The sequence below is a fragment of the Lotus japonicus genome, chromosome 3 (genome assembly GCF_012489685.1).
Source record: "Lotus japonicus ecotype B-129 chromosome 3, LjGifu_v1.2".
Classification (NCBI taxonomy): domain Eukaryota; kingdom Viridiplantae; phylum Streptophyta; class Magnoliopsida; order Fabales; family Fabaceae; genus Lotus; species Lotus japonicus.
This window is the reverse complement of record NC_080043.1, coordinates 847,465-874,162: the sequence shown is the minus strand read 5'-3', so window position 1 is coordinate 874,162 and position 26,698 is coordinate 847,465. Positions and strand designations below refer to the sequence as shown.

General features: G+C 34.7%; 3 protein-coding genes across 10 annotated transcripts; 2 read left to right on the top strand and 1 right to left on the bottom strand.

The window, feature by feature from the left end:
* The first annotated feature begins 870 nt into the window (after positions 1 to 870).
* Positions 871 to 4,998, top strand: LOC130749211 (uncharacterized). Of its 4 annotated transcripts, none has more exons than XM_057602532.1 (7): positions 871 to 1,022; positions 1,143 to 1,230; positions 1,308 to 1,432; positions 1,965 to 2,061; positions 3,123 to 3,232; positions 3,973 to 4,047; positions 4,825 to 4,998. In XM_057602532.1, the coding sequence occupies exons 2-7, from the start codon at positions 1,161 to 1,163 to the stop codon at positions 4,873 to 4,875; spliced, it is 528 nt and encodes a 175-aa protein (XP_057458515.1). In that variant the 5' UTR covers positions 871 to 1,022; positions 1,143 to 1,160; the 3' UTR covers positions 4,876 to 4,998. The 4 variants fall into 4 exon arrangements, with proteins under 4 accessions (XP_057458515.1, XP_057458518.1, XP_057458517.1 ...); XM_057602535.1 differs by having other exon boundaries at positions 902 to 1,043; XM_057602534.1 differs by having other exon boundaries at positions 903 to 1,058.
* A 3,257-nt stretch (positions 4,999 to 8,255) lies between these two features.
* LOC130748767 (uncharacterized) lies at positions 8,256 to 15,937 on the top strand. Of its 4 annotated transcripts, none has more exons than XM_057602010.1 (16): positions 8,259 to 8,424; positions 8,732 to 8,851; positions 8,938 to 9,066; positions 9,368 to 9,581; positions 9,996 to 10,142; positions 10,851 to 10,925; positions 11,804 to 11,875; positions 12,461 to 12,532; positions 13,081 to 13,152; positions 13,266 to 13,337; positions 13,572 to 13,643; positions 13,944 to 14,015; positions 14,246 to 14,389; positions 14,649 to 14,720; positions 15,075 to 15,221; positions 15,374 to 15,937. In XM_057602010.1, the coding sequence occupies exons 2-16, from the start codon at positions 8,732 to 8,734 to the stop codon at positions 15,556 to 15,558; spliced, it is 1,665 nt and encodes a 554-aa protein (XP_057457993.1). In that variant the 5' UTR covers positions 8,259 to 8,424; the 3' UTR covers positions 15,559 to 15,937. The 4 variants fall into 4 exon arrangements, with proteins under 4 accessions (XP_057457997.1, XP_057457993.1, XP_057457994.1 ...); XM_057602011.1 differs by lacking the exon at positions 8,259 to 8,424 and adding an exon at positions 8,431 to 8,564; XM_057602014.1 differs by lacking the exon at positions 14,246 to 14,389 and having other exon boundaries at positions 8,256 to 8,424.
* A 1,390-nt stretch (positions 15,938 to 17,327) lies between these two features.
* Positions 17,328 to 26,153, bottom strand: LOC130746123 (protein TOPLESS-like). 2 transcript variants are annotated; one of them, XM_057598657.1, is made up of 27 exons: positions 26,003 to 26,153; positions 25,796 to 25,889; positions 25,536 to 25,668; positions 25,048 to 25,227; positions 24,830 to 24,943; positions 24,588 to 24,746; positions 24,019 to 24,196; positions 23,417 to 23,549; positions 23,187 to 23,317; positions 22,905 to 23,070; positions 22,683 to 22,792; positions 22,507 to 22,576; positions 22,328 to 22,401; positions 22,138 to 22,233; positions 21,965 to 22,060; positions 21,686 to 21,813; positions 21,337 to 21,571; positions 21,087 to 21,248; positions 20,925 to 21,017; positions 20,535 to 20,681; positions 19,729 to 19,839; positions 19,447 to 19,629; positions 19,237 to 19,365; positions 19,053 to 19,148; positions 18,676 to 18,864; positions 18,426 to 18,592; positions 17,328 to 17,719 (listed from the first exon to the last, which is right to left on the bottom strand). In XM_057598657.1, the coding sequence occupies exons 3-27, from the start codon at positions 25,613 to 25,615 to the stop codon at positions 17,506 to 17,508; spliced, it is 3,441 nt and encodes a 1,146-aa protein (XP_057454640.1). In that variant the 5' UTR covers positions 25,616 to 25,668; positions 25,796 to 25,889; positions 26,003 to 26,153; the 3' UTR covers positions 17,328 to 17,505. The 2 variants fall into 2 exon arrangements, with proteins under 2 accessions (XP_057454640.1, XP_057454641.1); XM_057598658.1 differs by having other exon boundaries at positions 23,187 to 23,296.
* Positions 26,154 to 26,698: the final 545 nt, after the last annotated feature.

The window sequence follows — 26,698 nt, the reverse complement described above, 5'->3', positions numbered from 1 at the left end:
TGATTTTATCATTATATCCAAACATGAAATTAATATATTTCCCCTTTTTTTCCAATATATCACCACAGTCGGCATGAGTCTAATCTACTCGAGACTCAAAATCACATTAATGGGTAGGCGTCTCACACCAAATAATTTCCCCCTTTGTCTTTGATCTACTGCAGGTTTACACAGAGAAAAAAACCCTGTTTATAAGGAATTGCTAAGTTTACAGTTTACCAGAAAAAAGTACTACTAACCATGGTAGTTGAATCGTGTATCGTATTGTATTATGTATCGTACGATACAAACACACACAAAAATAAGTTATAAATGAAAAATATATGATATATATAATATAATTAATCAAAGGATGACAAAATACAAGTCTTCATCTCCTTCAAAATCATCAATAACATGACAAATGCAAAGCACTTCCATACTTGCTAAACTATGCTTTGATCATACAACTTAATAACAGAGGTGAACGGCCTTGAAGACTTGAAGTTGAACCGGTTGGTTTTGATTCAGATAGAACATGCGTTGAAATTGGGGGTTTTAGGGTGATTTCAATCCCTAAATTGATTGGGTCAGTTGGGTTGACCCACTTTGGTTCAGATTAAAAAAAAAACGCAAAAAAAGGCTTAAAATAATAAATATGTGAATGGGTGCGATACATATTCGTATCACGATACAACGATACCTGATACGATACAGCCGATACAGGTGCGATACAGGGACAATTCGATACACAGGTACGATACGTATCATTAGGCTAAAAAAACGTATCGTATCGCGTATCGTATCGGCGTATCGTACGATACTTACTACTAGTGACTGACTACTAGGAGAATAAATTCAACATGAAAGAGGTACTACTAATTAGGGCATTAACATCAAAGTATCCGACGCAACAGAGCAACTACTACGCTTCGAGAGAGTCGATGATGACAAGGCAATCCACGTGTATATATTAATTCTCTCGCAGTCGCAGGAACAACAGTCCTATGTGGTCTCAACTCTGAACCATCATCCGACCAAAGGTGTCACCTGAATCCATCCGTGTATTTCAACACTCAGTTCTCTTCTCTGTTCCCTTTCTTATTGTGATGTTTGTTCTATACTCTAGTTTTTTGGGTGAATAATAATAAATGCTTCTTCAGATTTTACTTTGAAGCTTCATGGGTAGTGCTTCTTCTATGCTGACTCAATATGACATCGAAGAAGTTCAAGAACACTGCAACAATCTATGTGGGTCCACCCTATCTTGTTCTGCATTCAATTTTTTCTGGGTAGGTGAAAGGTCTGATTTTGTGTGTTAAATTCAGTTTCACAGCAGGAAATAGTGTCCTTGTATCAAAGGTTTTGTCAACTTGACCGCAGCGCAAAAGGGTTTATTTCAGCAGATGAGTTTATGTCTGTCCCTGAGTTTGCTATGAATCCACTTTCTCAGGTAAAGTGAGCTGTTTAGATTTTACTTTTAGATATGTTGTGATACCAATTGAATGCAATCGACTTTCATAAGAAGAGTTACGTAGTGCCAATGAATATCCAGACATAGCCTTAGTGTGTGTTTGGATCAGCGTTAGCAGAACCGATTTTATTAAAATTGCGTATGGGAAAAGTGATGTGATTTATGTTTGAATACCTTTATGAAAAAAGTGGTATGATTTTTGTAGAGTAATGTTATGAAATTCAGTTGTAAAGTCTCAGAATTGATTATGTTTAACGCATAAGCAATTATTTGTTGTGTTGTGACAAGTGGAATTGATTATGAAGAAATTATCTGCTTTACCTTGTACACCTAAACATCATTCCAACTAGTTAGAATTTATTTTAACAAAGTGGAATTGATTCAGTAGAATTGATTATACTTTCTGAACATACTCTTAGTTTGTTTTGGAACTTGTGCACTTTCTTTTGCCATCACAATATGCTTAAGGATGGTGTCTGATCTATCCCATATTTGATGGGCTTATTTGCAGAGACTGCTTAAGATGGTGGATGGTTTGAATTTTAAGGACTTCGTGGCCTTCTTGTCTGCATTCAGTACCAAAGCTAGTGCATATCACAAAATAGAACGTACGTGTCAGTTATAACATATAGCTGAGTTATTTTTGTTTCAGAATTTATTTTATCAATTATAATAAAGCTTTGGGAGTCAGAACATGCAATTCTGAGCTTGGGATGGATTGAATTTGTTTTTACACCATTGCTGAATTTATCAATTATTATTAACATTGGTTTAGGGGTTATTCTTTAAGGCTTCAGATTTGGCTTTTGGTTGGATGAATTAGGTGTCTCTGGCCTTGGTGTCAAAATCTCACAAATGATTTGACTAAATGCAGTTGATGCTAGCTAGGTTAGAGATGTAGAGAGACACAAATACAGAGAGAGAGAGAGGGGGGGGGGGGCAACATAATTCATTTGTAAGTGATAACATGTAAAGTTGTCTAGTCATGTTAGTTTGAGGTTTGAGCTTCTTGATAGGTACCGGTTCAGATAATAGCAATTACAAAAATAGTGGAAAGGGATTTATTGATGTGTTCCTCCTATCTCGAGTCTCCTCTAACACGTATTGCTTTAAATACTTGTGACATATTAAGAGTTCTTTGAGTAGGACCCAACCCTGGGTTATGGAGTTTATAAAATGTCAGCACCTACAAGTCTTGTGCTGGGTCCTCCGTGGTTATTATACAAAAAAAAAGACAAACTGTACGTCATAGTTTCCCTTCACACGACTCAAATCATTCTAATAAGTGTCGTTAGTTATTGAATCGTGGTATTCTAATGGAAGCATGAAAGCCCAAGAAAGCCGGATTAATTTGGAAGAGTGGTTGTGAGATTGAGAGCTTTAACTTGCCTTATATGTTACAAAATTTAGAGCTCAAAGTAAGGATTTATTCTTAATGTATTTTAGAGTGCTGATACTGGCAGCAATCAAGTTAATTTAACAGTTAAGAATTTCTTATGCAAATATGGAGTTCAAATGATATGAATATTCATTCTTGAAAGATGGATTGCTTTGTGGGGTGGGGTTGAGAGAATTTTGTTAATTTTTTTCCTTAATGATTTGTGGATACTATCTTCTACTACTGGTATTTTGTGATTGCCTGTAATGAGCGTACCTATCTTTGTTGCAGTTATTTTCAAAGTATATGATTCAGACCGTAATGGAAAGGTGTCTTTCAAAGATATGCTGGAAGTATTAAACGATTTGTCTGGTTCATTCATGTCTGATGAACAAAGAGAGGTATGGCCAAAGATCTATATGCTTCCCTATATGGAGTCATCACTAAGTAGTTTGGCTGGGAGTTTCATCACTAAGTAGTTTGGCTGGGAGTTACTAGATAGAAAAGTAGGTTTTCATTGAGATGTATAAATTGTTACTTGTTTGAAGTCCTTATTTAAGTTTGGCATGCTGAAATCTGAATTTTAGCATCATCTAGCTTCCTTAAGATCAGTATATTCATCATCTGGTAGACGGAACACTGCTTGACAATGTAAAGTGGGCCATTACTCATTAGTTGATTTTGTTAGTCTCACATTTTGCATGTTCGCTTAAACCATGTTTGGTTCATAGAAGGGAAATGATTTTAAAACAGATTTACCTTTTATGCCCTTACTTTCAAGTTCAACTCACAATTTCGGATTTTGAAGCAAGGATATTTTACTAACATACTTTATTTCCCTCTATATCCCCCAATTTTGGAGGGGTGCCAAGATTGAATTGGAATGGATTTTTGGTCTCCTTCCTTCCCCAATTTGACTATTTGAGCCAAATAAGACAACTTTAAAAAAAGCATTCCCCTCCCCTCCATTCCCCTACAACCAAAAGGAGAAACCAATGGCTCAAATGCTAGCCTGCTGTTTGTATTACCTATAGATTAGTTGCATTTCCCTTTTGCATACACCTTTTTAATGTGCTGCTATTGGTATATTTAGACTCAACTGGAGCTTGTCTAATTTTGTTCCCTATTTTTTGATTTGCAGGAAGTCCTGGGCCAAGTTCTCGAAGAAGCAGGATACTCAAAAGACTCCTATTTGACATTGGATGACTTCATTAAGGTCTGTACTCTGTACATTTCGTTGTTATATTTCCTCTTGACAATTTTAAATGGACATTTCAAAAAGAAATGAAATATCACAGAGTAGCTAAACCTAAGTCATTTTATTTTCATTTTTATCCCATTTGGTCTACTGTAGACCTGTCATACCTTTGTGTGAGCGGCACAACACACTGGAATGATCTTTGATTTATTTGGTTTTATTCTCCTTAATACTTCCTTGGCCACTATGGCCTCATAGGAAATAGTTATTACTTGTGGTTGAACTAAAGCAACAAAGCAGAAAGAAATCAATGTCTAGGAAGGGAATTTTTCAACCGTGAGCATTTAAAAAATCAATTTGCCTAGTGCCTTCTTAATTCAGAAACATGGCCTGAATCCTGATTGGGTATCTCTTAATACAAATGATGAGATATCTGAATACAGACAAGATTATTTGATACCTCAATTAGTTTTTTTTTGTTATAATGAAAGAATATTGTTCAGTGTTTTACTTACTTGCATATTGAAGTTCATAGTTTGTTCGACATTTGTGCTTCTAATGCATTTGAGAGAGTCAATTCATTAGGCGCCAAAAAGGGCAAAACAATGAAAAGAAAGATAAAGAAGACTCATAATTTAGACAAATTAAACATTATATTTCAAAAAAAAAAAAAAAGACAAATTAAACATCAAAATCCGATGGCATCACCAAGAACTTGTGTTAGAAAGACTGTTTTTGCCCCTTGTTTCTCATGCTATTTATGAATAGTTTGATGCTAATTTGAATTTGTCACAGGTTCTTGGCCAATCTGACCTAAAAATGGATGTTGAAGTCCCTGTTGATTAAAACAGCCAGCAGTTTTCCCTGTTCTCTTGGGAAGATAAATATTGTAAACTGTGTTCATGCGATTCTTGTAAAATAGTTTCATGTGGAAATGAAAAAAATGCACAGATACTGTTGTCTCTTTTCTTCTTGGGATTCTTCTAGCACTGTTATCTATAGTCCCTACCTAATTGGAGCCGATTCGAGTCGTTTTTGAGCTTGACTCAGCTTTTTGCATTGCTTGACATGTTTTACTACCTTTTGGTCTCCTGAATTCAAATATGAGTAATTCTTTAAATTTGAAGCTTCCAAGTGTTAAGAAATTTCTCAAGCTCTTACCCACCATGCATATATGTCTTTGCTTCTTGCTATTTTGGCTTTGTTGTCACTCCAGCTATCTTCTTCCACTGTTGTCTATTTAGGAGTGAGTAGTGAGCAAAGATCTCTCTTCAGCTTCAGAACAAGCTCAGAGCAGTTTGAACATTGGAGGGAGTTAGTGGGTCAAAGAATTCAAAAAAATTAATTTTTCGGAGTTTCATTATAGGATGAAGGGGAGCTTTAACCAAACTTTCTCAAGCCAAAGTTTGTTAAATTTTTTTAGTGTTAGTTGAATTTTTCAATTTTTTGTCGAAATTCTAGAATTTTAAATGTATTAGCCCTTGGAATGGGTGACAGAATTCAAAAAATTTAATTTTTCCGAGTTTCATCGCATGATTAAGGGAGCCTTAACCGAACTTTCTCAACGTAAAATATGGGCAAATTTTTTAATGTTGGTGCAAATTTTCAAATTTTTGTAGAAATTCGTGAGGTTTAAATGTGTTAGCCCATGGATTTAGTTGCGAAATATAAAAAATTTAATTTTTTGAGTTTCATGGTATAAAGAAGGGAGACTTTAAATAAGTTTTACTCAGGACTAATATTATGACTTTTACTCAAGACTAATATGAAAAAAAAATTTCGTCACTCATTCTATGAGCTATATCACACACAGGAATTATGACTAAAAACAAAAAACTACACCGATACTAAAAAAATCATAATATTAATCCTGAGTAAAACTTAGTTAAAGCCGCCCTTCTTTATACTATGAAACTCAAAAAAAGTAAATTGTTTAGATTTCGCAACTAAATTCATGGGCTAACATCTTCAAAACTCACGAATTTCGACAAAAAATTGAAAATTTGCACCAACACTAAAAAATTTGCTCATATTTTATGTTGAGAAAGTTTGGTTAAGGCTCCCCCCTTAGTCATACGATGAAACTCGAAAAAATTAATTTTTTTGAATTCTGTCACCCATTCCAAGGCATTACATTTAAAATTCAAGAATTTCGATAAAAAATTGAAAATTTCAATCAACACTAAAAAATTTGAACAAATTTTGGCTTGAGAAAGTTTGGTTAAAGCTCCCCTTCATCATATAATGAAATCCTGAAAAATTAATTTTTTTGAATTTCGTCACCCATTCCAAAGGGCTAATACCTTTAAAATTCAAGATTATCGACAAAAAATTGAAAATTTCCACCAACACTCAGAAATTTGCACAAATTTTAGCTTGAAAAAATTTGGTTAAAGCACCCCTTCATTATATGATGAAACTTGTAAAATTTAATTTTTTTGGAATTCGTCATTTATTCCATGGCCATTTTAGCTTTAGAATTCCAGAATTTCGAACAAAAATTGAAAATTTCCACCAACGCTCTAACATTTGCACAAATTTAGCATGAGAAAGTTTGGTTAAAGTTCTCCTTCATCATATTATGAAACGTGAGCAATTTAATTTTTTTTTTCAGATTTCGTCACTCATTCCATGGGCTAACATCTTTAAAACGTCGGAATTACGGCTAAAAACAAAAAAACTACACCGATACTAAAAAAAATTCATAATATTAATCATGAGTAAAACTTAATTAAAGACACCCTTAAAGCTCAATTTTTTTATTTTTTTATTTCGCAACTAAATCCATGAGATAACACCTTTAAAACTCACGAATTTCAACAAAAAAGTTCAAAATTTGCACCAACACTAAAAAATTTGCCCATATTTTACGTTGAGAAAGTTTGGTTAAGGATCCTCTTAGTCATACGATGAAACTCGGAAAATTAATTTTTAAGAATTCTGCCACCCATTCCAAGGGCTAACACATTTAAAATTCAAGAATTTCAATAAAAAATTGAAAATTTCAACTAATACTAAAAAATTTGAACAAATTTTGGCTTGAAAAAGTTTGGTTAAAGCTCCCCTTCATCATATAATGAAACCCCAAAAAATTAATTTGTTTGAATTTCGTCACTCATTTCAAGAGCTAATACCTTTAAAATTGGATATATTGTATGTGGATATAAGATTAACACCTTTTGAAATCTCATCAACGTATAAGCTACCTAAAACAAACGAAACAATTCAGTCTCATATATGTTTCAATTGGATCATTCAATTCAATGATGTCCCTCTCTTTCTCTTACCCGTCAACACTCACTCCTTTATGGTCCAATTAGGGTAATACTCAAATTAGCCCATAAATGTGTGAAATCGGTTAAATTAGTCTTTGAACTTAGAAAATATCCTCGGGGTCACTGATGATGGAAATCGTCAATCATATTAGTCTCTACCTCCTCAAACGTCTATTAAGTCTAACAAATTGGGTGATGTGTGGTCAATCAATGGAAGTAGACGAGTCTTAATAGATGTCACATGATGTATTATTTCATTGAACCAAAATACCCTTATTGAGTTTTAAAGTAATTTTACGGTGAGTTCAGAGTATTCACCGCCGACAACAATGACTAATCCACTCGTCGCGGGTGCTCGCACTAAGCGGTAAACGAATGACCACAATATGTTATTCATTCCCATGAGCGATGATCAAACCCCCGATCTCATAGTTAAATGATGAAGTGAGCTAACCACTACGCCATACCTTATTGTTAGTTTTAGAGTAATTTTGATAGCATGTTAAGAGAAGAGCATCACAAAGGGGAAGTGGATGAAGAGATAACAAAGGGGAAAGTACTTGACCTAGAGTTTCATTAGAAACACAACTGAACAAATATAAATAGATAATAAGTAAAAAACTATACTACCCTTAAAACATAAGTAATTAAACAAAAGCTCTATAATTTTATTTTGTTTGGTTTGATGATAAATATGGTTGAATTGGGTGTGATAAATGTTAAATACTTCCTCAATAATGCGTCATGCATCTTGTAAGGATTGAACTTTCGAACTTAGTGGTTCAAACAACCACTTTTAACTAGTGTGATCAGCACCATGGGTAAACAAAGCTATATAATCTAACAGTGCATGCTTAATTTCCTTAGTTTTTTCGGTTTTCAAATAGTTAAATGTAGTTTTAGACTTGGGTTTATTTATTTTTCATTTGTTTGATTTTATTCAATTATTTATCAGTTGGGTTTCTACATTTAGACAGTGTCAATCATGCTGAAGTTGAGATTGCAACGTATACGGAAAGAAGAAGATTCTTGCTAAAATTCCTCCACATGTCATGCACATACACCGGGTGCGGGACCAATCATGTTCAAGCAAGAATAATATCTGAATGCAATCACTCAGGTATTGTCCACTAAAGTTTTCGATTCTAGTATTTCCTTATTCTGGGATTGTTATTCTATAAGGAAGAACAATTTTCAAGTCGGGACTGGCTTTTTTAGACAATTTCCAGCATTAGTATTTTAATCTCAGTATCTTCTCTTGTACGTATCTTCGAGCACGTCTATTGCATTTATTAGAGTAATGATTCTATTGCTTTGGTCAGAGAAATTGGAGATGCTACCTTTCTTCTCTTCTCTGCTACCATTTCTAATTCTATTGCTAGCTGTGCTTCATGTTCCTTCATTCTCTCTCTATTTGACTTTCACAGATGAGAGGACCTTCCAGGCTATGCAGCAAAAATGGGACTTTCTTCTTCAGATATTCTTCTTCAAATGAACAACCAAAATGTCCATCCCTCTTGGACTTGTGCATCCACAGAATCACTGAGGTACTGCTTTTCCTCTACACTTCCTCACTTTCCACACAGTCTTTATATTTTTGGATAATCCAATATGATTTAATCTAACACAACAGGAGATGCATAACTATAACACATTTTCTTCACTGCCAAGGGACTTGACTCAACAAATTTTTAACACCTTGGTTTATACATGTTGTCTCACACCTGTTTCGTTCCAAGCTTTCCGAGATTGTTCCCTCGAGGTAAATATTTCATTCTAAAATCCATCATCAATTCTCTGTTACAAATATAATATAAAACTATATCTTCACCCAATAGCTTAGCTTTTGGGATAATAATATAGTTGGTTCATGATATGATATCAAAGGCTCGATGACCTGGTGATCTAGAGATTGATCCTTGTTGCCTCATTATTCTAAGTTGAATTTTAGCACAAGGTAGTTGAGTTGTGCATTGTCTACTCTTCAAGGTTCAATAGGCTCTTGCGTGAGGGGGTGAACTTTCCCAGTGATCCTTATTAGGGTTTTTGTTGTTGTTTCACAGGATCTTTACTTGGGAGAATATGCTGGTGCTGTTGTCAATGATGGTTGGATGGATGTAATCTCATCACAGGGGTTATCTTTGTTGCATGTGGATCTTTCTGGCACTGATTTCACAGATCAGGGCCTTGCCTGTCTTAGAGATTGCAAAAATACTATTTCTCTGAATCTTAATTACTGTCACCAAATTTCAGATTGTGGATTGGAGTACATCAGTGGTATTCTTTCTGTTTTCTGCCCTGACCCTTTCTCATTTCTGCATCTTCACTTCTCCATGCTTTTTGGTTGTTCATGCCTTGACATTTTTCCTATGAATTTTATTCATCTGTAGAAAAGAATAAAAATCTCATTCTCATCCCATAATCACATTTTCTCTGTTTAAAAAGCGTCTATGCGACTATGCATCTATGTGGGAGTGGGTACATTTTCTTCATATTTTATTCATTTACATATCCAATTCTGCATAGGATGCTAGAATGGTTTATGAATATCATATGCAACATGTTATAGTGGTTTATGAATATCATGTGCACATAAATTTTTCCCAATTTCTCATCTTTGTGTCTTTATGCATGTGATGGTATTCGGATGTTACTAATGCCTAAAGCTTTGTCCATAATCGAAATTTTCAGGTCTCTCAAACTTGGAAAGTTTGAGTTTTAGAAGAAACGCAGCAATTTCAGCTCAAGGATTGAGTAACATTTCTGGTCTTTCTAACTTGGTGAAATTGGATTTGGAGAGATGTCCTCGGATTCATGGAGGCATTGCTCATCTTCAAGGTCGGTTCTTATATGCAATGTTGCGTGAGAACTTAATAAACCAGTGTTCTTGGGTGCACTTCAACTACCCCACTAATTATACAACATTTAGAAGATGATTTTGATTGCATAATTTCACTTGATGGAGATATATCAATCAGATAATCTCACTGTACTCCTTTCAAATCATCTTCCATAGGATAGTAGTCTAACCCTTTACAATGTTAAGTTTTCAAACTAAAATTTGAACAGAAAATGGCTAGCAGAACAAGTTGGATTCAATTTTCAGGATTCGATGTAGTTATTGATTTTCCATCTGTTGCAGCCAATGCCTGCTAAATAGTTGCCAAAAGTTAATCTGTTATTTTGATGTTGGAAAATAAATTTTCAATGAATACATCTAAATGGAAAAGGGTGTCATGTGCGCAATGCTTCTTTACATTGAATTCGCAGAATGTTCTTAATCTCCTCTGTCTCTTCCCTGCATGAGATATAGTCTAGTTATGGTTATAAACTGAAGGGTTAAATAGAAATTAACTGAAAATTGATAGAATCAATAAAATGCTTGAGTGACTTCATGGCAATGGTTGGGCCTGTGTGGGTGAGGTGTGAGTGTGTGACCATCCCGTATTGATGGTAAAGATTGCCTGAAGTTTACATGCCTTGCAATTATGGAGTACATTTGAGAACTTCTATCTACAATTCAATGATATGGTCCATATTTTTCAGGTTTATCCAAGTTGGAATCTCTTAATATGAACTGCTGTAACTGTTTAACAGATGTTGATATGAAGCCTCTATCAGGTTAGTTGCATTTTTCTTCCTTTTGACTGCGGTAACCAGAAGTTTGGATAGCGGAAAATTTTAGGTAAAATATGTTTTTAGTCCTTGTAAAATGGATAATATTTGATTTGAATGCCATCTAATATATGTTAGACAATTGCAATGAAAAAGTAGGGAACCAAATATTGTTTTGGTACCACTCTTGTATTGTTTTATGATTTATCCATCATTTTGTTAACGTTGATAACTAAAGTGAGGGTATTTCAGTAAATGAGGGATTAAAATGTGATTTTTCAGAAAGGCGAAAACTTAAGTACAGTAATTTTGGTACTGTTTGTGCTGTTGACCAATAACAAACCTGACCACTCACTTTCTTAGTCTATTAAAGTGACTGGAGACACTTGTTTTATGTAGTTTGTGTGTTTTCCACCTTGTAGTAGTTTCTGTTAATATTACTGGTATCTCCACTTGAGGTAGAAAAATAAGCCTATTGTATTCTAGGGCAGAGTGCAAAATGCTTACATTCATAGTTGCCCAACGTAACAAAAAATCCCATTATGCTAACCCTATTTTTTACCAGAACAAAATCCCAACATAGGATAATATACTCAAAGAAACCATCCCAAATCAAAAACCTTAATTTCAAAATTAAAATCCTAAAAAACTAGTTGCCCATTTTACATCATCCCTTAGAACTGCGTTACTATTACAAGACTACTTTTTTATCAAATGAAATTAGGTATACTAACTCATGGATGAAGATTCTGGAAAATAATGGATGATTATGACAAATGTGTTTTATGAAGGGGGCCTGATATTATTTTCTCAGTATTACATTCACTGAAAGGGGATACATGGTTGACTAATGGTACAATTTATTCAATTTAATTTAACTCCAGACCTTACAAACTTGAAAAGACTGGAGATTTCCTGCAATAAAGTCACAGATTTTGGCATCAGTTTTCTAAAAGGTATTGTGCCTTGCATTGTATTATTGTTATGCTTCAGAACATTGGGAAATATATGATTATCTTATGCTAGTTAAGGTACCCTTAAAGGTTTTTGTGTTCATTAAGGTTTATTTATATTGCTCAGTAACTGACAGGCTCAACCCAGCGTTGTCATCCTCTTCATTAGTTTCAGCATTTTCATCTCTCAGATGTGTAATATTGAAGGTCAACTTAATCATTTTTGTTAAAACAGAACATATATTCGAGTTGTTTAACAGTTGGAGTCCAGTCCGGGCTGAAAAGGATTTATTGAAAATCTGTTTCTTTGATAATATAAAATTGCCACTTATCCTTGTGAGTTGACATTGCAAAGTTGGTTAGAAACAAGTTGCAGCATCAAGTCTGTCCATGTTTGACTATGCATGTTGCATGCTGTCATTGATTCCAATATCCACTGGTTTTGTTTTTCCAATGTACTGGATTTGTGTTAGGGTGTCTCAGTGTCAATGTGTCTGAGATCAAAAGTTTAAAGGAATTTTAGATTTTCATCCTTTGATATTCATCCTCCTTCCCTTCCATTTTCAATAATTTCTCAGCCGATTTCAGGACTACGAAAGCTTGCTTTGTTAAATTTGGAAGGATGCCTTGTAACAGCTGAATGCTTGGACTCTCTTGCAGGTTGAATTACTTCATAGATTTTTACTCTTATTCTGTTAATTTTGTCATGATAATATTGAGACTTACCTACCTTAACTAGTTGCTAGGCTATAATATTGGTTATTGTCCTATGAATGCTTTGACACCTAAAGCAGTAAACCTGAACCACATTATGTGTTTATCATTCCTTCAAGCATGTGTTTTGAGAAAGTTATAGAGTCAAGTAGAGGAGGTAATTTTAGGACTGTTTTCAAATATTTTATATGGATTTATTTTTTAAAACTTCACGATGTCAGCATAGTATTCACCTGTTTGCTTTCTTCCATTGATTTGTGGTTTTAATTTTAGGTTTCTCTGGTTGACTTATTTAAAATGAAAAGGTTTCAATTGAATGTTATTATATGAACACACATGATTTTGAACCATTTACTATTATTTTGATTACTTACATTGAACTCTGCTTATTGGATGTAATTGGGAGTTTAAATTGCTATTATTTTGATTACTTTCATTGAACTCTGCTTACTTTCGTTCAAGTTTTAATTTAACAATGTTTTGTTTTCTGCCAGAGCTTCCTGCCCTGTCATACTTGAATCTTAGTAGATGTAATCTTTCAAACAATGGATGTGAAAATTTTTCACGTAAGTTGTTAAAACTCTTACAGCTACCTAGCAAATGCTTATTGAGATTCACTTTTTGGCATCTTAAAAATTCTTGGGGTACTAAGTTTGGAGGATTGGCTTTTCTTTTTCAGGACTGGAAAATCTTAATGTATTAAACTTGGGATTCAATGGCATAACAGATGCATGTTTAGCACACTTGAAAGGTGATTTCAGTCAGATTACAGCTTATGACAAATTCTAAATACCTCTAAAGTTGTGCTAAAATCATTATAAAAAATTAAATAGGTATTGGTCTGCCACAATCCAAATGAGTGAAATTATAAGAACCAGTATCCAAATAAATATACCGCAAGTCTGTAAGTAATAAGAACTAAAACTAAAGTCAGTGAAACTATTGGGACTAATTGGTTATTTTAACATTATTTTTCTTCAAGCAGGATTGACAAAGTTGAAGAGCTTGAACCTAGATTCCTGTTGGATTGATGGTGAAGGATTGGTCCACCTCGCAGGTCTTGAGTCTCTCTATCACTTTTCCTTCTCTCTCATTAACTTTTAACTAGACAATGCCTACCGCCGACATTCCATTTAAAAATGCACTAGTCTATGAATAATACCTTAATTGATTGACATTATAACTCCATACTTGTTAAAACATAGCTATTATTTTAGGGGACACAAATCCTAAATTTTAGAAAACATGTTAAGACACACGTAACGTTGTGAAAACACTGCTCACATTCGCTAATTTATGAAACAGTCATCTTTTAGTCTCTAATTTATGTCATTTCTGAATGCTTTTTACCCTATAGGCCATCAGCACTTGAGTTGCTTGAATCTCTCAGATACATATGTTGGAACCAATGGACTACAGCATTTATCAGGTCTGGTATGCTACATTATAGTACTTTCAATCAAAAGTTTGTACTCTTTTATAGTTATGTTACTTTTACTTTCTTAGTAACTTGTGCTTCGATTTCATTTTTATGCAGTATGATTCTATTGTTATCCAAAGAGTTTTATATGCATGAGCATGAGTTATCCTAATGTAGAATTCTGCATCATAGACTCTAGTTTCGCTATTTTGACTATTTTGCTATTCTATTTCTTATAGGCTTGTCTAGTCTGGAGAAAATAAATCTGTCATTCACTATGGTTAATGATACTGCTTTGAGAAAACTATGCGGACTCTCATCTCTCAAGTCACTAAATTTGGATGTTGGCCAAGTTACTGATTCTGGACTAGAAACCCTAGCAAGTATGCGATCCAATAATCCTATGCAAATTACACTTCAAAGAATGTTTTTTATTTTATTTTCTGTTATGTATCAAATTCTAAATGTTTATCATCTCAGGTTTGAAATTGACCACTATTTCCCACTATAATATTTTCTAGGTTGACCTTTTTATTTTTCCAAAACATATATTGCATGATTTTATTTTATTTTCAAGTTTTAAGTATGCTGGACTTGAAGCTTAATGTGGCATGACACATCATTCTGAATTTACCTATGCAGGTTTGACTGGGCTCACTGATCTGGATTTGTTTGGTGCAAGAATCACAGATTTTGGAACAAACTATTTGAGAAGTATGAAATTTTGAACCAATATTAGTTTCCCACAATTATCACTAGTGATTTTGTTTTCACATGACTGAAAGCTGAAAATGGTTGTGCTGGTGGGATATGTGTAGCCTACCATTTTCCAATGATATATATATGTTTGTATTACCATTCACATGAATGGTAATAGAACCTTCGAGTTACATAGACGTTTTTGGCCAATATTTTCTATCAAACAATCTTCAAAATTAATCTTTATTCCTTTTGTGGTTAGCTGTATTCTGCAGAATGATCTATATGTTGGTATTAGCTCTTATAATGAGCCCTTTTCAATTATAATCTGAATTCACAAAATTGCTAACTGTGGTGATGGCTAAACAGACTTCAAGAACCTGAGGTCACTGGAAATATGCGGCGGAGAATTGACTGATGATGGTGCGAGAAATATCAAAGAGCTTTCTTCTCTGACATGTTTAAATTTATCACAAAACTGCAACCTTACAGACACTACGTTGGAGCTAATTTCTGGTATTTTTGCTGATTGCTGACTTTTGTGTTGTCTTAGTGCTTTTCATGGTGAAAAAACATATAGCTTCATTTATTGCCTATGATCTTTGTGAGCCTAAGAATGTGATTGTAATTACCTCGCTGTGCTGACATGTTTATTGATGCAATTTCAGGGCTTACTGGTTTGATTTCGTTGAATGTTTCCAATTCTCGTATCACGAATACAGGACTGCAGCATTTGAAAACACTCAAGAACTTGAGGTTTCTGTCATTGGAGTCTTGTAAGGTGACGGCTAATGACATTAAGAAACTTCAAACAACATACCTCCCGAATCTGGTAAGCTTTCGGCCCGAGTAATTTGGGAAGTATTATGATACTTAGGGTGTTTGGTTCTGCAGTGAGAAGTCCTATAATAGCTTATGGGGAGAAACTATAAGTGTAGCTTATAAAGCTATCGTGTTTTAAATTGTGCGTGAAGTATGGAAAAACAACTTCAGTTAGTCAACTTCAATGTTAATATTTATATAGGGTAATGGCTTCATGGGAGGGGTTTGATGAATTGCCTCTTTGCTTTCTGTAAAGCTTTCTTTTATTTTAAACCTTTATATAATTATTATGATTATGTAAGTTATTGACTATTGTTTAGAACACTTATATTCCATGTGGCTTTATGATGGGAAGTACTAAATGTAAATCTGCATTGATCCATAAATGTATGAAGTGGTTTCAAATTCAATTATGCAATCAGTGACTGTTCTAATGTTTGATGTTTTGAAATTTGATTATTTTTCACTGGTATAACAATTACGAACGAGTGTGAGTTTTGCTATTCTGAAAGTCCCCTCATGTCAAAGGTTAGGTAACACAGAGGAGCCATTTAAGCCAACCCAGAATCGGTTCCTTTGAGGTGTGAGGGTATGAGCAATAAGAGCAAAGAAATTGCATGTTTGGATTTGGGATGGGAACAAATTTAACACATTCAAACCAATTAATGTAGAAGCTACATGTTGTAGCTTATTTTTACGTGATTCTAGTCTTTGTAAATTTGAAATAATACACAAAGAAAAATGGTGAAGGAACCCAATTAGCCGATGTGGATTGTAGTAGTTAAAAACAGGCTTGTTAATAGGCGAAAGTGGCACTTCATATGTTTTAAGCTTATAAATATTCGCACTCTCATGTCATTGTCATGTGCCATGCTATCATTATTGACTCCTATCAATTTACTTACCTACCTCAAGTATAGCATCCAAAATTTTTTACAATGGCGAATCAACCCAACAAATTAAAATTAAAAGAACAAGGTTGCTGCTCCTTTTGAGTTGACAACACAAAAAGAAGTGACACAACTTTTGTTACTAAATGGAAAGATCCGTTTAGCGTAACATATACTACAATATACGTTTTTATATAAAATATGAACGTAATATTTTATATAGTTCACATTTTAAATAAATATATATGTAATACACTTTCAAGGATGTATGTGGGAATGACATTTTACATGAGAACTGTAAAAATAAATTAGACCATTGGATATAAATATAAATAAGATTAAATGTTATATAGTAGTCATGCGACCATGTTATGTGACTTCTAAAAAAAAATCACATAATTAAGTATTTTAATCTTAATTATTCATAATTAAATCTAACGATCACGATTTTATTCTTTACTTAAGAAAACCATTCTCACTTAATTTCTTCTTTACTTAAGAAAACCATTCTCGTCCACATCTGCTTATAATAGATATCATAAATAATTTTCATGAGCCACTGGAATATGTCATCAGCCAAATAAATTTATGAAGTCATATACTTTGGATACAAACATTTACCGACCTGGATTTGACTATTCTAAAATGAGAAAATCACTTACTTTATAAGGTAAAGTAAGTAATCACAATCGCTAATAATGATTACTTACTTTGAAAAGTCAACATAGAAACCCAATCAATGGTAAATATGACTTATTTTACCCTCTAAAGTGAGATAGAGGAGCCGGTCAGCAAATCGGATTTTAACAAATGGTTTCCACATGAAAAAGGAATCCATCATCAAGACAAATCAAATTTACAACTTTGCAAACTCATTCTTCAGGTTCCTAATGAATCACAAGCTGCACAATTTTAAAAAAGTATATATTCATATAAATAAAGTTGGTGATAAAGACAAAATGGAATTAAGTTAGGATAAAACCAATCTAAATAAAGAGGCAGACAAAAAGCTAGGAAGTACTCAAGTAACTTCTACATCTATAGAATTTTATAAGAAAATCTCACAAATGTTGACAATAACTAGTTGTTTATCTCTGAGCTTCATCTGAAGAAGCTCTAACTGAAGAAGCTGCCCCTGCTACATTGCTTGCTGACCCATTCTCACTAGGTGGAGGCACACCCCACTTGCCTTCAGACTCAAGGGGTTCAACGACATGAACAACACCATCTGACAGTCCTACAGCAAATTGATTTGGTTCTTGTGGATGTGCAGCAATTACAAGGGGTTGCACATTACCATTGCTGCAAAGAAACAGAAGCATAGTATTCAACAACAAGTACTACAAAAAAGGTGAGGTCACAAGTTCAAACCCCAGAAAAATAATCTGTTGGGAGGGACTGTCAATTTCCCAAACCGGATTAGTGTTGCCCTTAGGGGGGGGGGGGGGGCACTCTGGTCAAAGAACGAAAAAGAAAAGAACTACAAAAAACATTTTGATGTTTCTAATATAAAACAAGCGAACTCTGAATCAATGAATTATGTGCATTAGAACAATTAGATTCACTGAAGACTAACTTCCTTCTATTTTGTGGAAACACTTTTTAAAGTAAAACATACTTGACAATCTCCTCTAATTTATTCATGTTATATAATCTTTACAAGTAAGCAGTGATTCTGCATACCACTAACCTCAAAGTGTTGTGAAAAAATTAAAATTCATCCACAAGAAAATATTTCCAACTAAAGTGAGGTTTTTCTACCAAAATAGAATAACAAAATGAGATAAGAAAGAATAGAGGTAGAAGAACAAGAACTGCTTTGGATTTTAAATATTTACAACCCAATTTCTTCCAAAAGAAAATGAAATCATAACTGTAAATGCAATTTCTACCTGGGAATTTAATTTTTTTCTACATTGTCAAAAATATAAACTAAGAAAACCGTTAATAACTTGGAACAAGCGTGGTGCAAAATGCGATAGAACGTCTAACAAGCAAGAAATAATACCTGGCACTTGCAGAAAGATAAGCAGAAGGATTGATCCGGCATTGTAATCTAAGGTTTGTAGCACTGAATACACTGATTGTTGCATCTAAAAAGCTGGCAAATATCAGCTGGCTATCACAAGAGAAAGTCGCATGCAATATTGGTGCGGCAGAATCTCTTGGGAACCACTGCAATCCAGGTTCTATGCATCAGACAAAAGATAAAATTAAACTATTAACAGTTACCATAAAACTGAACTTCCTGAACTAACCTGGTGTAAACAGTCTAGTTTAGTTGCTTCATGAATTGCAAGCTGAGTTTCATGTACAACCAAGAAGCGGACCTGATCCTGATGAAATTGTACACGGGTATCTGCCTGCGACGGTGGAGTCCTCCCAGCAGGAAGTTGTAAGAGCCGAGTTTTCTGCTTTTCCCATCCATCGGTATTCCACACACAAAGCTGCACAATAGACAGATACCATATGATTACTAATGAAATTTGAATTGCAAAAAACATCTCCAAGGGAGTCATAATCTGTGAAAAACTGAAAACTAGTTACAGATTCAAAATTATAATATCATGCAATTTAATCATATAAAAGACAGATTCCAGAATCCAGACACAGATATACAATGGACAATTATTACCTGAGCATCTGCCCCAGAAGAAACTAGTACATTCAGTATATGCGAAAAAGCGAGACCAGTTATTCTTTTAGAATGACCTTTGAGTTTACTTTTAAACTGCAAAGAAAAAAATCATGTATAAGCACCTAATTACTCAAATCATAAATCAAAACTCAAAAGGAAATGTTTACAGACAGCATGATACCTGATCCATACGAACATTATATATCTGAATCGAAGAATCATCCATGCCTATAGCAATTATATTGTTATCCTGAGGGTGGAAAGCCAGAAAGGTTGCCATAGGTGGTGCTGGCTTGAACATTGCCATTGTCTGCAATTGGCCAAGAACATCAAAATGTGTCAGTTGCAAACCGATTAAAGCCTTGAATCGTGACTAGGGATCATAGCTCACCTTAAATGTCATCATATTGAACAGAGAAATCTTCCCTCCCGACGCTGACATCACATAAGAATCGTTTTTGGACAGAGCAAAGCAGGGAACAGCTTCCTCAGGATGATTGTTATCGTTAATGTCATTAGTCATCAAGATGCCACTTGAAGGTTGCCACAACTGAGGTGGCACAGTGATACTTGCCTACAGGAATAAATATAAACATCAGAGAATAATGCAATTTCTATTCCCAATTTTGTGAATAGAGTAATCAGACAAAAGTAAATTTACATATTTTCACACCTTGGCAGGTGAATTGCGGTCACTTCGTTGCCATTTCCAGAGAAGATGAATGGCATTTGAAGCTAATGCCAGAATAGCATTACCTGAGTTAGTGTATATCAACCTTGATATCTGTCATCACAAGGATATAGACAATTAGAAGTTCAGAGCAATTTCAGTTTGGAGCATAAGCTACTAAGGCTTGTTAAATTTTCATTATTCTATGCTTAAACGCCTCTAAGACGAAATGTATTGTGACATTAACATAAAAGACTACAATAAATTACAAATAAGATGCAAAACTTAAGGGAAACAGCAAGCTAATTGAATAAATAACTGCATCTGCACACATTTTTATGCACCAAGACCCATATTATATCGAAGTGTTAATAAAAATGACAGATTAAGATGGACAGGCAAGCTTTTCCCAAAGAAAGTACATCAAACAAAAGCAGGACGATCTTGCAAAAAGCTCACTCTGTAAGGTATTCATGTTACAAGGTACCCAATGCTCATGGTTTTCAGAGAAATCATAACACAGTTAACACCATGCTACCTGGCTTTGATATGAAAATAATGTACCCCAAATATTTTGCAGATAGAGGAGACTGGAATCCACGCAGTTACAATAATCCAAGGCATAACAAGGAAATACACAATCACGCACACACAACACATATCCAGCATTTCGTTATCCAATTAAAACTGAGTTTATAAAAAAAAAAAAGACAAATTCCATTGACATAAAAACACTAATGACAGGGTGCTTGATATAATTAGTCATGTGGATATTTAAAATAAATACAATTAGGAAGTAAATAACATACCTTGGTTACTCTTTGATTCTCAGGTAGCTTCAAGGATCTACATTGAGAAGGTTCATTGATTTCGGTGAGCTTCCATATCTTTGACTTGTCATTTGATTCATCACTTATTCTAGGTTTAACATCACCCAGGTTCCGGGCATCCCCATTCTGATGAGTTGAAATTGAAACAGTTTATTAACAACAACAAAAGCAGTGATAATAAATACATCATCACAATCACAATGAGATGCTTAACCTTTTTTTTAATTTTTTTCCTATTGGGATACATTAATCTAACAAATAAGAGTTGTGAAATGAGACAGAAACTAGACACATTAAAAAATAAAAGGCTACTAGTAGCATTCAAGTAAATAACAGATCCTACTGATACAAAAGACAAGAAAAACTAACCATTCCAGTTATAGCTACCGCAAATGAGGCCCTATCTGAATGTGCAGCACTAGAGGCAGCAACGGCGGAAGCTGAAATTGGATTTATTGTAGGCTGCGAAAAATACCATGAGTCAGACCAGGCTTTGTTAATGAGAGGTCAGGAAAATATCTATAAGTCTACCTTTGTCATGGCTTCCGACGTTCTTGTTGCATCAAACATAGAATTCTCAAATGAACGCAACAAACGAATACCATCTTCATTGGATAAGATTTTAATTCCATTCTCATTTGCAGAGACGGCTAAAAGAGATCCATCTTTGTTGAAACGGATACGCGGACTTGCCTAGAATTCAGATAAGGAAACGATCAGACATTCAGTAACTACTATTCCAGAAACCAGAATCTAATTTGCAATAAATTAATGAACTTACAGGGAGACCCCCATCAGCATCAATAGTTGTCAAAAGCTGAATATTGTCCATATCCCAAAATTTAATGGAGAAATCATCACCGGCAGCCAAAAATCGGTTTTTGGTTGTATCAAATTGTACAACACCCAAAGATCGTTTTCGAAAACCTTGATAAGTCCTTTTAAAAGCTCCTTCGCTTTCATTCCATTCAACAATAGCAGATTCCCCATCCTTGCTAGTTCCACATGAAAAGAGCCTATGGTATACATTCAAAGAGAAATGTCAGGACAGAATGCGATCAAAGTAGATATTATAATTTAACCAAACAATAAGATTCAGAGGACAAGTAGCCATGGTTGAGAATATAGACCTTGAACCATCAGCACTATAGGCCATAGTTGAACACCAACGGCCGGGTGCATCATAATCAACACGAGATCCCATATTGTCATACAACCATGCTTTTATCTTTCCATCCAATGCCGTGGAAAAGATGAACTACAACATTTAAGACAGAGTATCAGCAAGAAAACCAACTAGAAACATATTCAGAAGATTTTCATTGTGGCACTCTACTAAGTGAGATAACCGAATCATACCAATAAACTCAACTAACATTTTTACCGAAGGTACTAAAGTCAACATTTACCTGAATGTTTTCTTTATAATGCGGGCAGACAGAATAAACGGGAGCTTCATGACCTTCAAAAGTATACTGCTTTGTACCCGAAACAGCATCCCAGACCTTAAGTTACATAACATAGTTAGCAACCTACGGTACACTCATATTAGCAAACCAAGCCTATGATCTGATAAACCTACCTTAATGGTCTTATCATCACCACATGTTATCACACTTAGTTGCTTAATTGGGTGAGAAAATGCTATATCATTTACTCCGCCAACATGCGCATCAATCTATAAAGAAAGTTCATAAGTAAGCAATTATGAGAACTTAAAAATAGAACATAAAGCAACGAAAAATCTTCATTATTTATGAGTGTTTGTATACCTCCAGTTGCTGTCGTACTTCATCCCCACCATGGTAAGAGTATATCTGAACAATGTGCCTTGAGTAAGCAACTCCTGTTTATCAAACAAATGCATATTCATGATTGAGTTTACTTTTTAAAGTATGCATTCTAAGATCAATATATCAAATTCAATTATTTTTTCAAACACTCAATTTACCAAATAAAGCCCCATCAGGACTCCAAATCACACGATTGACAGAGACGCCTGGATCTTTGACAAGAGCAGCCTGAATTGATCATGATTAGTTTTATTTTCAGTTACAAGTTTCATGGTTTGGTACAAATATCCATCTAGAATATCAATGGACAGAGTCAGAGATGACAAAGACCAACCTGAAATGACATTGAACAAGCACTTAGATCCCAAACTTTGAAGTTCCTTAAGACCAGCCGCTCCCTAGAACCCACTTCCCACAAAGCAATGTCTCCCACATTAGTACCAACTGACACATTGCATCAAGAAAATAACTCAGTCAATTGACAGTATAAATGGTACATAAATTCAATCAAAACAAGTCAACAACAGTATTAAAAGGCATTAGAAGCGCAGCCAACCAAGAAGTAAAGTCTGTCGAACTGGATGAAAATCCATGCTCATAGTTGACGACCCTTGGTTTAGAGTTCGCAGGACAGTCTTTGGCAAGTCATCAGGTGCATTAAAAGCCTGACCATGACCATGAGATGGGAATGTTGCTGACAAAACATTCACAGGTAAATTTCCCTGCACAAAATGATGAAAGATTGGTAGTAGAAATGTTACAGGTAAAAACTTGCATGGGTACGAAACTATGAATTACAAGACCACGAGTCATATTTCCATTAAAGATACTAGCTTACCTCGTCTGACATTCCTATTGATCTTGTTCTCTTAGAAACATGATCGGAATCTCCCGATGGGTAGTCAACAGAAGGGTTGGTTGGAGGTGTCCTCGGGTGCTTCAAAGCAGCTTGAGAAGGCAACGAAACAACTGAGGTCAAAGACTATACGTAATTAACATAGTCGGAATATTTTAATTACCATTAGGCATTAAGAGTTGGAGATAACAGACAGCAAAAGAACTGAGTACCAGGAATTGATGGTCCACCAAGACCGATAGCTGGTCCTCCAGAAACTGCGGCATGTGCTGCCGTGGTAGGATTAGGATTCGACATCCAGCCAGCCAGGGGTGACGGCGCAGGGGCTGGAGCAGTTTGAAAGGGCTACACAGTCCAGCACAAAAATAAGAACCTATATATCACATGTTATGCAAACCCTATTAAACCAAAGGCTTAATTGCACTTTTGGTCCCTCTAATTTTACAAATGCGTGATTGGGTTCCTATGGTTTCAATTGCTCCAATTAAGTCCTACTTTCAAAATTGAACAAATACCGTCCAAACATTAACTTGTCATCTACTAATTAACGAAAAAGTTGACGCGGATCACAATTTTATACGTGAATGTCATATTAAGACAATTTATGTCACTTTACATCTCAAAACTTGTGATACATGTCCATTTTTTCCGTTAGTTATTAGATGACAAATTAACATATGGACCAAATTTATTCAGTTTTAAAAGTATGATTTAATTGGAGCAATTGAAACTATAGAGATCAAAATAACACATTTTCAAAACTATAGGAACCAAAATGTAAGTAAGCCTAAACCAAATGAGTTAGGTAACCTACCCCATGTGCACCAAGAGGAGGAAATCCTCCGGCCTTTGGTAAGGATCCTAGCAGTGGGTTATTAGCAGGTGATGGAGCCCGTGCACCGTTTGGTTGTCCACAAGAGTGATCCACAAAAAGAGTTTTTATATCCGGATTCGGCCGAGGATTCTTACAAAGTTGATGCTGCCAATTCAAGCTGTAATTTCAATTTTAAGAAGGAAATCAGTTATCCAAAAAATAAAATAAATTGATCATTTGTTTAAAGAGTATCTTCACTGCAAACACGTATGGAGTATCTCCAGTACACAGAGAATGACCCATCATTTAGCTGAAAAAAATGCATTGAAGCCGGCACTGCACAGCCAAATATTGCAACAATTGGTATTCGAAACGTTCTATGAATAAAATTACGAATCCTAGCATTGATAAAGCAATACTAGTAATGAGTTAAGTGGTTCGGTAACAATTTATAACACGATCTATGTATTCACCGAAGAAAACAGAGATATAAATATGGTAGATGAGCTCTTCCGATAGTAAGTAAAGATAACCAAAAGGAAAATCATGGCCATCGCTCCTTGAATTACCTCTGATTGATGAGAGTCCGTAACCTTGAATTTTTAAGGTTGGGAAACTGCAATTTGTCACGAAATAAGGGATTCGCCTCGATCAACTTTTTGAGCTCAACCAACATGATTGTTCTAGCAGATTTCGTATCTCCATACTTAGACAATTGTTCGTTTTCCCTGTAAACTAAAAGCAGAAATCACTTGCTCTCTACATCTAACACAGAAGTTTAATAATTAAGTAAGAAACTACAATTTCGTACCTAAAATTCTCCAATGTCAAAAGCTGTGTGATTTCTTTGAACAGCTCCTCATTAAATGTGGCGAATACTTTCAAATCCTTCGCTAATATTTCTACTGCCTTGGACCGATCATGCCTACCAAAATTTAAATTAAAAGCAGCTTAGTTTCCATACCTACACTAACAAACCCTGTTAAGTGTCAACGACAGAATATAAATGTAAACTTGTTGTGAGCTTACTTATCCAATGCCTCCAGGTATTTCTGCTTTCTTATCTCAAAAAATATCTTCATAGAGTACCTATTATCATCTACTTTTGTGAAACCAGAGAGATACCTCTGAACCTCATCCCAATTGCCATTGTGCACTTCGTCTTCAAAATACTTCATGTTAAAGAAAAATCCAGACTCCTGCTCAAGCCTAATATTTTCAAAAAGAAAAGAAAACCATTTAATCAATTAATGTGATCAAAGTAAATGTGATAAAGTAAATAAATACTAGAGATGCCGTGTGTGTTTGTATTTTCGTCAAACTCAATGTGGATCGCGTTGTACTCAACATGTCAAAATCTCGCTTCCTTAATTGGCAAATTTTAGTTTCTATGGTAATGTATATGTATTAAGATAAGTGAAATCACATTTACATTTGAACTAACGCCAGAACAAACACACGCCGCGAATATAATAATAACAAAAAATGACAAAATCAAATGGAACAAATCCCCCTACTTGTGAACAGTCTCTTTGAACTTTTCCTCATCCAGAAATTGCAGGATCAGGAACACCAACTCCCTACTGAGTGAAGACATCACAACCAGTCTTCAACGAGAGAAGATTCAAAATGAGCAACTTGAAACTAGATCTGCAAAAAAAAAATCCACAAATGAAAAATTGCAAGTCATAGACACGAGTACTCCAAAGACCATAAAAAAAAAAACAAACACTAGACCCAGAAGAGCTTTGATGGAAGAAAAGAAAACCTTCCGTACCTAGAAAAATTCAACAAAAAATAGAGCGATGCAGCATGCAAGCAGTGAAAAGAAATCCAAGATTGAGTTTCAATTGTAAAGCAGCTTTATCCCCCTATGAAGGAATCCAAGATGAAAATGTTGGAAAAAGTAAACAAACAATGAAAAGTCGAAATTATAAAAGCAGCAAACTTTAACAGATTCGAAAACTAGAGGAAAAGCTCTCACCCAGAAGAAGAGAGTGTGAAAGATCAAAACTTTCTCTCTCCTCAGGACCAGAAATCACTTCATGTTTATATGGGACACTTGAACTATGCTGAAATAGGTGAATTTTATATATGAGGCGACAGCGACAGTGAGATGAGCTGATAAGCACACCCGCTTATCAGCATAGGTTTTTGCATGTTTGATAAGGTATGAGATAAGTGGGACAACTTATATTTCCATTGTGTTGAATGTGGGCCCCACTAAGCCGGCTTCATTTTTTGTCCAAGTAATCGGCTTGGTATCTCGAGCTCACAGCTGTCCTTCGGCTTCAGAGTAAAACTAGAAGATATGGGCTCATCTAACATACACAAGTTTTTTTCTTGTGTAACATTGCACAAGAGGAATATGATCCACTATATAGGGAGTTTTCAGATTTTCTTCTTTTTCATTTAATAAGATTAATGCTTTTTTGACTTTTGGCCCTAAATTATGCAATATCCCGAAGTCACCATCTCCAATGTAAGGTTGTTAATTGGGTTGCTTAAATACTATTCTGGTGGGTCTAATCTGCCACATAGAATTTAAGCAACCCAAGCAAGATTCGCTCCAACCACGGTTGTTTATTTTACTTTTGTTTGAGTCCTACTATACCTCATATATTTATATTATTTTAAGATCATTACACTATTCAAGTTTATGGATGAAAAGAAAAAATAT